General features: G+C 40.4%; 1 protein-coding gene across 5 annotated transcripts in view; it reads right to left on the minus strand.

Annotated features, from left to right (window-relative positions):
• Positions 1-12184: 12184 nt before the first annotated feature.
• Positions 12185-14021, minus strand: part of lhx3 (LIM homeobox 3) — an 11704-nt gene continuing 9867 nt past the window's right edge. For all 5 annotated transcript variants that reach the window (XM_086186780.1, XM_086186778.1, XM_086186777.1 and 2 more), the window contains exon 6: positions 12185-13423. In XM_086186780.1, the coding sequence (XP_086042906.1) occupies positions 13005-13423 (419 nt within the window). In that variant the 3' untranslated portion in view covers positions 12185-13004. The remainder of the gene's footprint in view (positions 13424-14021) is intronic.

The raw sequence follows: 14021 nt of genomic DNA on the forward strand, positions 1-14021 counted from the left end.
TATAATAGTACAATTATGCTCGTCAAGGTGTGAGGATAGTACAAATATACACATCTAGGAATGGTTGAGGGTCCCTGTGTCGTATCTGCCTCACGTGTGACTGTCTGCATTTTTATTTGTTTTGCACTTTTCTGTGTCGGGAAGCTTAAATGACATGCGCGCGCGCGTGTGTGTGTGTGTATAATCAAGTGTTTTTACACAACTATCCTGTGTGTCATTGTTAAAATGCTTTCAATTTTATTTTGGGATTATTATTCTGTCAGACCTACTTCTTCCTGATATCAGTATTTTTTTAACCTTTCTTTAATGTAGCTTTTTCATTCATTCATCATCTTAATGAACAACTATATGTATTATTATTATTATTATTATATTCCTCTGTTCATGCTTAAGTCCCCAGGCTTTTCTGGTAATCCCATCAGTTTGGCCTCTCCCCTCTAACCCCCTCGATTCTCCTTCAGCTCCAACAGTAATAAAAGAAAAGCATAATCCAGTGTTTAGAAATATGAGATTTGCTCTTTGGAATCTGGCAAGTCAGGCATGGATTAAGGGCCCACGCAGAGGCAGCAGCTCTGTGCCCCCTGGTGACTATTATGGAGGACAGGACGACTGCCATAAGTGTGAAAATCACAAGTTTAGCTGGATCTGACGTCACGTCTTTCGTTTTGAACGGGATTATAATCCGTGAAAAATCTGTGCTTGAACAAATATTGCTTTGTTGTTGTTGTTGCAGTTTCGTGTCAGAATTACAATTTTATTGTTCCACTACTAGTCCCCCGCCCCCCCCCCCCCCCCCAAAAAAAAGAGAAAAAGAAAATTACCTTGAGCACAGATGTGTCCGATTTTTCCTCGGGTGATCGAGAGAGGAAGTGGGCGTGTGTTCGTGTTATTTATGGCTGCCAGGATTTGAATTGATAGAACAGGAAATTGGGCCGCTTTTTCATTTTTTTCCCTTTCCTATTTTACCGCACCCTGCTCATTTCTTTAATACGCTCTAAAATGTAAATCCGTATGCACACATGCATCCTGGACAATGCCCCGATGTGAATTTTATGTAAAACGTACCCATAACTCTACTTGACGGTGTAACATATGACTCTGTGTAATTTCATTATGTAAAAGGGTTTTGTGTTTGTAGGAGAGCTGAGGCTATATATACGTGTGTTTCTAATGTGTGTGTGTGTGTGTGTGTGTGTGTGTGTGTGTGTGCGTGCGTGTGCATGCATGCATGTGTATGCATGCATGTGTGTGTGGGGGGGGTTTAAGAAGATAGAAGAAATGATTATCAATAAAGCCTTCAGTCGTGCAAAAAACAGCCTGATCTCAACATTAAAATCAAACTAAACAAATGATAGAAATCCTCTCGATTATTTTAAGTGTCTGATTGATGGAGTTCAAAACAGCACCTTTACACACACGTTATTTGACATCACATGTTTGTTTTCAGTTTGATATTCTTTTAAGAAGATTTCAACTTTAGCCTTTTTTTCCCGTGTGATGTGCGATGCTCACTCGTGCATGCACACAAGGGCATAACCATGCGATAAATAATGGGACGGTTCAGATGAGAGCCCTGCCCCGAGAGAGTTTTTAAGAGGATTTTCCATAATTCCCGGATTTTCTTTAGGAAGAAAGAATAAAGAATAACTCTGAGGACTTCATCAGGACTTCTGATCGTGATCATCAAAGATGGTAGCCTCGCTGTGGCAACGAAAACTCTCAGCCTTCACAGCAACCCTTTCCCAAGTTCTTAAGAAATTCTGATCAAATCTAAGATATCAACCAACAAGGAATAAAAGGGAGCATGTCATTTGCAGTTATCACTCGGTGGCACAGTGACTAATTTGCCCTGGAACCCATTTCACAACTCTCCGCCAAGCTTTGTGAAAAGTCAGCCTCATGGACAACAACATGAGCTACTTGGTGGTGGTAATAACAAGAGACACATTGAGACAGAGCAGTTTTTACACGCACGCACACACACACACACACACACACGCACACAATATGTTTTATAAATAATACATTAACAAAATTAAGGCTGAAGTAGTACTATTCAAGCAAACACTAAATCTTAAGTATGGGCTAATGTTTCAAATATATCATTTTTAACAGCGTCCATTATATTCTTTTTGCAAGTGATGCTTCCTCAGCAGGACCTCAAACTTAGAAATCACCATTGATTAAAAGTGCAAATGCTTATCCTATTGCTTATTATCAATTACACTCAGCAAATGATGTCAGTCAATCCATCAGTTGACTTTGTTTTTCTCCAATAAATAATTATTAATAATGCATGCGATCTCTATTTTGTGCAGGAGCATTTGCGCTTGGATTCTTGGTAATGTGATGAAATCACACAGGCCGCCTGTGTTGTCCCGGTGACACATGCATAAATATCCCAAGTGTTTGTACATATGAATCTCTCACAAGTCTCTCGGCGAGTGTTTATCACGCGGCCTCTTCTTGCTGCATCTTATTATCTCCATACTGCTCTGCTAATGCCATAATTCTCATATATGTGTCCTTTCGTGCAATTAGTGTAATTAGAGGTTAGAGTTGGTTTTTCTCTCTTTGACTGCAATGTTTTTATGTGTTAACCTTTTTCCCCCATATCTTATACTCCGGTGCAGCCTGGTGTTAAAAAGGTGATGGAGGAAAGGACACACCCTTGCAGGAAAATATCTTCTTAAGTGGTCGAAAAGCTTGGTAATACAACTGCTGAGGCCTCCTCCCTCCCTCTTTATGTGTAAACATGTCACCGCACGCGCAAAGCTCCCGCAAGGATTCACGCCTTTTCTTTTATTAAGGATCTGCCAATCTATAATGTGGAAATCATGCTCTGCTGCCATTGATTGTGGGAAGTAGGCGTGGTAAGCTCTAGAAACGGCACTGAGAGTGTGAATGTACTCGTACATATATATTAGTGTGGTGTGTGCGTGTTTTTGTGTGTGTATGTGTGTGTGTGTGTGTCTAAGCTGTACCAGACACTCCAGTCTATTGGATTGAGATTCATTCGCTATTTAAGGGTCAGGGTTCGGGCCGCGTGTGAGCTGCATGGCTCACTGATCAATACCGCTGCCACACACCCTGCCTGACCCCGGCATTTTGTCACCGTAAATCCCTGAGCTCCCTTTTTCTTCAGCTCACCCCCCACCCCCAACCTCCTTACCCAACCCCCACCTCTTTTTTTTTTTGCTTCTTAAGTCATTTAAGGAAGTGATAGAGTCAAGGGGGAGCACTTTGTAAGATCTAAATACTTTTAATATGGTGGTGGATGGTTGTTTGATGGCTAATCTGAAGAGATTCAGGTGTTGAGGGATGTGCTGACGGCTCAGGAGGAAAGTTTGAATCTCTTGTGTGAAAAGGGGAGATAGTTGAAGGAGTTTTGATGAAAACTAAGACTAAAATCAAACCCTATATTATCTTGGTAATTCACCTTGGCAACACCAACCCTAACTAAAATAATCTAAACAATCTAACTTTACCCTATTCATTACTTGCCTCGTCCTATTTGGGGATCAACTGGGTCACAGTGTTTTTCCCTTCGTTTCACTGACACTGACTTGTGTCTTGCCCTCCATTTTGCATTCATTTCTATGCATTTCCTATCCTCATGAATACCATCTGCAGTCTCCTCCTCTGATTGGCCATGATCACCATACAGGACCCAGAACATCAGCTGAAGACTGAGTTCAGATGGTAGAAACATTTCCTGGGTGGGGCTTCTTCATGTCTGACAGCGCTAGCATTAACGTTAGCAGAACTAGCCTCATCGCTGGTGGTGCACAGCAGCAAGCTGAATGTTTCAGGGTATTTTAGGACTTTAAAGAGTTTGGAACCCACTGCCCCAGCCCCTCAGCCTAACCTTAACCACCACAACTAGATGCCGAAATCTAACCTCAACCCTAAAATCAACCTGTGAGCAGCCATTTGACCCCGAGGACTCCAGTGTCTTGGCCCCAGAAAGCATAACCCCATAAGAGACTAGTCCACCATAACCTTGCAGTCCTCACCCTAAAATTCTCTGATCTTTGGTGTGTGGGAACAGCTAAATAAATTCACAATACACACATTCATGCACATCCACATGTTTAGTCACTTTTAGGGTATTTACATAGATTTCCATTCGTTTCTGGGAGGCTAACCACTTCTTCTCTTAATTACACATTTCAAAATTAGCATTTTCCAAATGGGGACACATTTTCTTCGTGTACGTGCAGCCCCCAATTAACTGGTCCTTAATCGGGTTTGTGTCCCCACACACATATGCCAACATAAAGCACAGGGCACATTTGCTCCTCTGCAATGTCCTTCACACGTCCTTCACCGTGATCTTCATTCCATGCGAACTGCCTTAGCCAGTGCGCCCCCTTCACCTCCCTTCACTTCTGCTTCACTCTCTCTCTTTCTCTCCACCTTTCCTTCCTTCCATCCCTCCATCTCTGGTGCGTCTGTGGCAGCCGTCACACCGTGCAGACATGTCTGCCTGTCTGCTTTGATATAGTAGCATAGGGTTTACCTGACCACCAAGGTCAGGGACGAACAATCTATTCAATCCACTCATTGTTATTAGGGATATAAATAAATTTGGTTGGAAGACTGCACCTTGAACTCTGACCCTTTACCCTCAGCTGATATTTATCTTTTTTTGGTCCCTGTATTTTTTTCCTCTGTTGCTTGGTGACAGAAGTGTTTCTATCCCTCCCTACTTCTTGTAGTCCAAGTGTTCAACAAATCCATTAAGTGAATGAGATGCTGACACTCTACATATGCAATATTCAGAGATGCAGAGACAAAATTGAGAGTATCACTAATGATTGTGTTCGCCTATGTTGTTTTTAATTTATTAAAAGGATGTGTAAAAAATGGCATTTCCATTAAATTTGCTTTTTTTCCTCTTGGCCAGAATTTGTATCCTCTTCATATCAAGATGAACATTGAATCCCTCTGCACGTCCTTCCTTTCTCTGGTGCTATTTGTGCCCATGGTTTGTGATGGTTATCTAATTAAAAAAATAATATAACTAGGTTGCTTAGCGGTATAGAACCGAAGCATTAAGACCTGGTTAGAACACTTAGAACAAGTTGCATGTTTTAAATAGATTTTGACATATTCCTTTCAGAGCTGATGAAACATGGATGGTGTCTTTAAAAAGAGAATACGATGGGGACAAGAGATCAGATTTGAATGATGTGTGTTGGTTTTTGTACGTCTACCCTGAAAAGCACTTAAACCCTTTCAGATACAGTATTTAAGCTTAAAAAAAAACACATAAAATGAAAGTGGTGCACCTCCTGTAAACAATAGTTGTAGCAGTAGCATCTCTCCTCCCGTCTTTGTCCCTGAACTCTCCCCACCCTCCCTACCCCCAGAAACCAAATTATAAAATCATCGAGAGCATGATGAGATTGCTGCTCGGTTATTAATCTTCAATAAATACATCTTGACCCAGGGATTAAGTGTATGCCCTCTCCACCCCCTTGTCCTCACCAACCCCACACACCCCCACCACTACCCCAACACACACACAGAAACACACCAAGCTCGCTCATCTCTCCACAGATCCTTTGACATGAATTATGAAAAAAAAAAAAAGGAATGAAAACAACAAAGCAAGGGAGAGCGCTGCAGGAACAAATGTTCCAACCTGGATTGAGTGCTGGCGACTGATGTCGGTGACCTTCGGGGGGGCCCTCAGGTTGAAGTGGGATTACTTCTTTTTTTCTGCTAACAACAAATAATATGGCAGTCCAATACAAACCCAGGAAAACAGGCTAGAGGGAGGCGCTATGAGAGGATTTTTTCAGATCTAGATGTTCAAATGTTAGACTTGGAGAGGGAATCCACTGAAATCCAACTAAAAATTGCAGCGGATTAAAACACTTTGACTTTATTTGAAAAGAATAAGCAGTGCTCCACTTTACAACTAGACCGTATACAACTATATTCAAACTAAAACAGTTGCACTATTTTGCCAGGAAAAATCCATAAAGCCTGACCCTTGTAATAACTTTGATCAACCATGTAATTGATATCATCCTCTTTTGTCAGGTTATTTATCGACATGTTCGGGTAGTTTTGAGGACACGTGATTCAAAAAGCTGACAAGAATGCTATGACATTCAAAGAAATGTTTAATGCTTTATGGCAGCGTTGAGAGAATGAAGAGCAATTAGCTCATGGGCAATTAGCTTAGCGTAGCATAAACATTTCTTTTAATGAGGGATTATGTGTAGTTATTTTAATTGGAAGTGAGAACCACGCACAAAGCAATGTCAGAAAATATTCTGCAACAAACGGATGGTTCTCTCATATGTCAAATTGATATTTTTTTGTAAGGAAACAGCCAACAGCATTTTCAAGACTCTCAATATATCTCCTCTCACCCCCCCAAAGCAATATTCAAATTAAAACTCTACTCTGCTCCCCCCTCCCTCCCCCCTTCATTCACATCTACCTTGTCTTCTTTTGCCACTTCAGTAGTTGGCTTCAAAAACAACAATTATACTAAGTGATTTATCCCCTCCTTCAGCCTGACATCAGAGCAGATTTGAAGATATTCTTTGAAGGTTCCAAAAGATGCTTTAAAGCTGCTTTGCTATGATTGTGTGATTGTGTGTTCCTTCAAACATGGGAGTCTATTTTTCGTTTTTTGGATGCAGGAATTCTCCCTCTTTTATGCCACGTGTCAGGAGGCAATGACAGCTGAGCAATGGCCTTCTCTCTGCATAGCGGTAATTGAAAAGCATGGTGGCTGGCCGCTTGTGTAGCAGCCATCTGTGAGTCTGAGTGGTTTGGTGAGTGTTGCCTTCATGGGCGGGGAGGTCGAGGGTTACGTGAGAGCCAGACAGCCTCCCGTGGGGAGCTGTTAACACCTCATAGATGCCAAAGGCCCGGAGATGGCCCTTCGCAGAGCCAAGAGTCCTAATGAGAAAACGGGCGATTATCTTGCTGTGAGGGAAATATAAGCACATGCAGTTATGATTCCTGACAACAGCGATACAGCTGCAAAATATGGTTAAAAAAAAGCATGTAAAATTGAGGAAGTAAAGCCTGCTAGGGCTCATTCATACACACTTTCACGATGCTACTGAAGTAACAGAACTGTGGATGGATGATTTATTACCTATAAAAATCATTAATGCAGAAATTATTGCTCATTTGGAAATTAATTAAATGCAGATTCAGTAATTATTTGTTTTAGTCATTCATCAAATGTTTGTTTCTCCTAAAGCCCTGGTTGTTTTCTTCTTTTTAATTAAAATTTGAATACTTATTTTTGAATGTTGGTCAGAACACGTAAACAAATTTATCTGAAAAGATATTTTTATATCTATTCCTGGCCATTTTATCTACTCTATACTGATTAAGGATGCAAAAAACGTTCAATTTTTAGTATGTTTCATGCAATCTGCGAAACATAACTGATTACACATCCATTTAAAATGATGCTTCATTATGAGCAGTTGGCAGGTGGTTGCTGATACCTGAACGAAGATACTTTCTTAAAATCAGTATGTCTCTCATGTGCACACTTCCCCGTTAATGCTCGTCCTAAGTGCTCTGACGATTGCATAAAAATGACAAACATCTAAAAGCCAGAAGTGAGAAGAAGAGCTGAGTGATACATCGCTGGTACATTTATAATATGAATGTTCCTGAATGCATTTCAATCAACCATTGCAGACAGATTACCAGAGATTGCATTCCCGTCTAAGAATGAAATGAAGAGATAATTATGCAGCCGGCGGGTAATGGAGAGGTGGAGCCGTGATGGATTTGATTAAAGTTGTCAGTGAAAACACACGCTAATGACTGTGTTGATTAGTTAGATTGCTTTAATGCTGCTGCTGCCATTAATCTACAGCATAAACAAAAGTAGAATCCGGTTGGTTGGTGAAGTGTTTTTCAGTTGTTGTGTGCATTGTTTTGTCATTCTTATGTTACATTTCTACATTAAAATACAAGATCATTTTCCACATCTTCTTCCTCATCAGCACTTTTCTGTCCCTGTATGCCTCCGGATTAGGATCTTATTCATTAACTGTTTTCCTCGATCCACCCATAATCCACGGTGCACCTCCTTCTCCTCTCCCCTTCTCGCTCCAAAATAAAAAAAAAAAAGAACACAAGGCTGATTCTATGCATCCATGCATTCATTTGCAGACACACGCGCGCGCACACAAACACACACACACACACACACACACACACACACACACACACACAGCGGCCTCCCCTCTGTTGCTGCTCCATTAGGTCTGAATTGTAGCTGTGATGTGTGGGACCCAGGGGAGGTGTTATTGTCAGACCTGATTTACTCAGCACCATCTGACATGGGCCTGGGAGCCTTGTTGGTGTGTGTGTGTGTGTGTGTGTGTGTGTGTGTGTGTGTGTGTGTGTGTGTGTGTGTGTGTGTGTGTGTGTGTGTGTGTGTGTCTAAGAGAAACAGGCATACTGCCCAGTTTGGAGTCCTTTACAGGAAGGACAGTCCAAAGCAACAGTTAAACAGCAGCGGCAGTAGTTGTTGAAATTACACTTCATGATCAATAACTATAACATTTTAATTTATTTTCAATAATGATTATACCTCCAGCACTGGTGGTTCATGAGAAATACACAGTGGTCTCCTTTTCTGTTGGAATTTTGATCAGAAACTAAAAAAAGAAAAACATAGCCAAGTTTAAAATTATTTATACAACCAATAACAGAAAAATAACTTCCACAGTAACCTTTAAATACAGTAATATCAGGACTTAAACATCCTATCACATCCTTAAACAGACTGTATACGGAGGAATCATTTAACTATTTATATATATATATATAAAATATACTATGAGTTATCCACATATTTTAAAAAGCTTTTACAATATAAACATTTTAAATTTAAAAAGGCAACACTTTTAAATACATATATATTTCCCTTAAGTTATTTTAATAAAGTTGTATTTTCTACCTGCAGTCCATGTGGTTCCAAGTGATTGATAAAAATGAACTGGAATCTTCCCACAAACCGACTACATGATGTTCCGGTTATCCATGTCCTGGTGACAGTGCTTCTTTTTGCCACTGACAGGCTCAGCCTGGAATCATCCGGTTCTGACAACGGCATGCACCGGATCCCTACAGAGATCCTAGTTCGGTTTGAGTGTGTGAGGACACACTGAATCCTTCTATTTGCTGTAATTCATTCACGCTCCTCGCGCCTGGCCTGTAAACTGATTGTTGTATCATACTGAATGTGTTTCACACTGAAACTGAAGTTCACGTTGAAACCAGGGGGATGAATAATAGATATTGAAATATATCATATTTCTTCTTTCCCCTGATGTCAAATGTTCATATTCTTATCAAGAAAATCTGCTGCCATCTCATTCTCCTATCCTGACGGGATGTTTATTGTGGCATTTCTACTCCTATTGTAAACAATTAACACCCTGGATCAGAATTCTGAATTTTTTTTTTTTTAATCTGTGTTAACTCATATCTGTCTTTTGCCAGAGTTCCAAAGTCTCCAGCCAGAATACAATGTTTTACACAAAGATATAGAACTTAGAGTGACATTTTTAAAACTTTCCTTTGTAGAAATCATTCCCACTCAATGTCCTTTTACGCGTTATGGCTCCGCAGACGTAATGTACATTAAAAACAACTTTTATTGCTTAAGTTTCGCCTTTCAGGTATTGTCTTTGAAGAAGAATTAGCCATTTGGTGTCCAGTTGTCTTTGCACATGCTGGAGACACAACATCTCTCTCCAAAGCTCAATTGTCGGTCATGCCAGCCATGTTTTCTCTCATGAGAACACACACCGTCAACATCTGTTTCCCACCATTTCCTTAATGACGCAAAGCCACCTGCATATTGCTGAACGCTCTTCTTTTCACCTCTTGCCAAGTTCATCAAGCTCGTCTGACAAACTGCATAACCACCTTAATCTAATTCTTCACTCAGAGAAAAAGGTGGATTTCCTGCTCAATCTGAAAGAGTGGATTGGGATAATCCCAGTTATTTTCTTAGAGGGGTTCACACATGGTCACCAGAAACCTCACACCTGCAGTGTGACCATCCTTAAGTGGAAGTCTAAAATTTATGCTTAAAAAAAAAAAAAAAAAAAGATGTTAAGTACATTCTGTTTTCTGCAACAAATCTTTTTTTCTCTGGCACTGAAAAACAGTTAATCAAAAGGTTGGCACATGAGGTGAACGTAGACTTTGACACATCACTCTCACCCCTCACTGTCTTTGACAAACACTTTTTTAGGTCAAGTTACCCCCCCCCCCCAGCCCCCCTCAGCCCCCCTCCCGCCTTGTGTGAGGCAAAAGGTGATACCTGCCACTCAGCAGGAAGGATTCGGCTGAATATCCTGTCTGGTGTTCCTTTTCTTGTTCTCGCAACCCGAGGAGCCGAGCGAGCAGCCATTCAGCGTGGAGGAAGTAACGAAACAAAACACAGAGTGGGAGGACAGCTGGCCGCCACCTTCATGCATGTTAGACACACACACACACACACACACACACACACACACACACACACACACACACACACACACACACACACACACCAGAAACGTAGAAACACAATCACCTTCACCGACCATATGATATTTACTTAATACTTTGTCACAAACTGACAAATGTAGCTCAATTGAATTTGACATGAATTGAATTTGAAAAGTTGTTCACTGCCTGACTTACTTCTCTCTTGTTAACTGTCAGATTCTTACATCTTTTTAAGTCTGAAATCATTCACTTGAAAGAATTCTTATTATTTTCAGGAGAAGAAAACATTCTATTATTTTTCAAAGTATCCATAACTTGGCATGAATTTGATTTGGCTTTCTCAAGCAAAAACAAACAAACAACATAAGCGCTGTATTATCAGAATGTACTTCCAAATTCAGAAGTAGAAATTTAAATGATCGTAGGAGAGATTTGCTCATTTAGATTATTGTACACGATATCATCACCTTCTTAAAATAATCGCCGTCATTTATCAAGTTTTTCAGAAAATACAAAAACTGGAGATGAAATATCATCAGGGGCTGATTTAAGCAAAAAAAACTGTCAAAAAATGACTTGGGCAATTATTTTAAGAAGGTGACAATATAATTTTGAAGCACAAATGTGAAAGAAGCATTTTATATTTTCATATATTTATATTTCAAGACTTGACATTCTATTCTATACAAAAACATGAAAGACTGAAACTTTTTCGCAACACATTTCGGTTTAATTTTCGTCCAATTTGATCTACAAACTCATGAATATAAATATATGTGTAGTACAACGGAGAATATGATGAAATATTTCCAAGTTTTCGTTAATGCATAAAAACTTATAACCTAAATATTCAATTAAAATATAAGTACTCAAAAACTAAACTTCAGTGCAATGCAAAAGTTGATTAAATGTTAAATGTTCTTTCTTGCTTTCCATTGGGGTGTAATTTTACTTTGCAAGATTTATTTTAGATTAAACAGGGAATTTGCTTTAAAGGAAATATTGTTTAGAGATTAACGGTGTATGGATAAATAAGAAATATAGAAAGAGAGGTTGGGCTTTGAAATGTGTCAGACTGTAAAAAGTATACACACTCTACATTGCTTAAATTTTTGCACATCAAGCACAGTCAAAAAAGCAAATCCATAAACACACATTTGCACGTGTGTACACATACGATTGAACGCTCACACACACATGCACACCCACTGTTTAATCTATTTAATTGAACCTGACGTTGAATAACTAAACAAATGAGGAAATTCACAAGGGGCATCTGATCCCTTCTCAGCTAATGGATTGGAGATTCCTTTCCCATCGGTGCATTTGGGCAAACAAGACCCAGTAATCTCTGAATTGATGAGTTGACTCTCCGTCTGCATCAAATTTCTCCACTAAAGAGCTGTTGAACTCCCGATACAGGGTTGGTGGTTAGCCAGACACTCAATTTGCAGACATGAGCAAGAACTGTTGGCTTCCTCTGGTTTCACTATCAGCGCTGCGATAAGTTATATATCGAGGCCACGATAGAAATGTTAAGGCAGAATCAATCTGGTTTGAAATGTTTTCTATACATCTAATTTAAGAACTTGCACCTTAATCAGTTGAGAGAGAGCGAGAGAGAGAGAGAGAATCTTATGGCCCAACTACAAGAGAGATGAAGGCTCAGAGGTTTAGGTGACAAATTTATTAAAGTCCTGTCTCTTTTTAATCAGGAATCATCATCGTCATTACCAGAAGGAATAAATAAGACATAAAACATTTTCCACATAAACAAACATATACATCAGACCCCAGGTTTGACATCTCCTTGGGAGTCGTCTTCAGTAGAAGAAAACGAACAAGATACATCCGAGAACACACAAATGCATAGATGTAATTGGACCCCTAGGAACCATTTAAGACAAACATCTACATTTTTGCCTATATCCATGTTAAAGAATGTACAAAGTCCTCCTATCTGGGTTCTTATTCATATTCGAGAAGGGGTTTGTATAAAAATAAAGTCTCCACAATGATATACCATTATATTTATATATATATATATATATAGACATTTGGCAACAACCAGACATTTAAAGACTTAATTCTGCACCTGAACACACTGTAGAAAACAAGCAGTGGGAGGAGATGAGAAAAAAGAGGGGTCCAAAGCTAAATTCTTAATCTGTGGTCTCTGTAGTTGTGAAAAAGCTTATACTGGTACCCAGAACTTTTTTTTTGGACATATTCTTTGCTTTACATACAGTTTTACCACTGAAGTACAATTATTAGACCAAGTGCTTTTCATGAAGGAGGTTTCCCTTCTTCTGTGAATCCACATTGCAGATATCAAATGGACCCGATAATCAGATGAGATCCAAGGACAGCACAGCTCTCCACTAGTCCTTTATACAATCACTGTCCTGTGTGACTATTTTCCAATTCCTAAAATCCAACAGAAGACAGAAAACAAAACAAAATGAAAAAGAAAAGTCCAAGTGATGTTTGTTGACCAATCAAAACTGTCCATGGTCCACCTCATCCAACCAGGAGGCTGGACTGGCGGGGAAGTCTGGGTATCCCCCACTGCTTCCAGTGGAGAGGTCTGAGCTGGGGCCATTGGCTGTGCCCATGGAAACCCTCACAGCAGGGTTGATACCGCCACTCTGGGTCATGATGGAAAGGCCAGAGTCAGGGTAGACCAGGCTGGTGATGAGCGGCTGGTGTCTGGGTACTGCCTGAAGTGACCCTGGTGACTGAGGAAGGCCATAGGGGCTGTTGGAGCGCATGTCGTGGAACTGGTCCTGAGAGGGGAGGACGCCGTGCTCCAAGGGGAAGGAGGCGTGGTTGTTACCTCCTTGGCGGCCTCCTATGGCTGGAGAGGTGCTGCTGTAGATGCCGTTAGTGTGTCCGATCTCTGACATAGGTGGTTCGTCTGAGCAACGATAGATTAGAGGTGGTATTTGTTATTGTGGTCGGATTGAATCCACTTAGATGAACTTGCTGCATTCAAAAAATGTTTTAAAAAAAAGGGGAAAAGCTACAGGGAACAGGGAAACAGCACATTCAAGGCGCTTTTGGACCAAGATTTTAAAAGAGCTTACTTTGGAACTAGCCACCAGGGAGCTACTGTTAACTACTCTTTAGCTTTTGCTTGTTTGTGCTTTTGTTTGTTCCTCAGAACAGAGTCCTAGAACTAAAGTGGTTACCAGGTAGTGCGGTTCAAACACACCAAAAAGTGGAGACTTTCTTGAACAGTTACAGAAACCATGGGCGCTAATTTAAGAATGGCGCGAGCCGTTTCATTTCAAGACGACGCACATGACATTTTCACGGCAAGTGCCCTCACCCTTTAACTAACAAATGAGTTTGTGCTCCACCTGTGCCTGCTGCTGCTTAAATATGCTAATGAGGTGTGGTCTGGTGCAACCATGGCGCATTGCTATTTTGGGACTCCAGAAAACATTTGTGTCATAGACCGAGAGGAGGCTGGTCTGTGGTCAATGGCCTTATGTGTGACGTGCTATTTAAAG

Source organism: Aulostomus chinensis, chromosome 19 (assembly GCF_037954235.1).
Source record: "Aulostomus chinensis isolate RoL2024-O1b breed Wild chromosome 19, RoL_Achi_v1.0, whole genome shotgun sequence".
NCBI classification, from domain to species: Eukaryota; Metazoa; Chordata; class Actinopteri; order Syngnathiformes; family Aulostomidae; genus Aulostomus; species Aulostomus chinensis.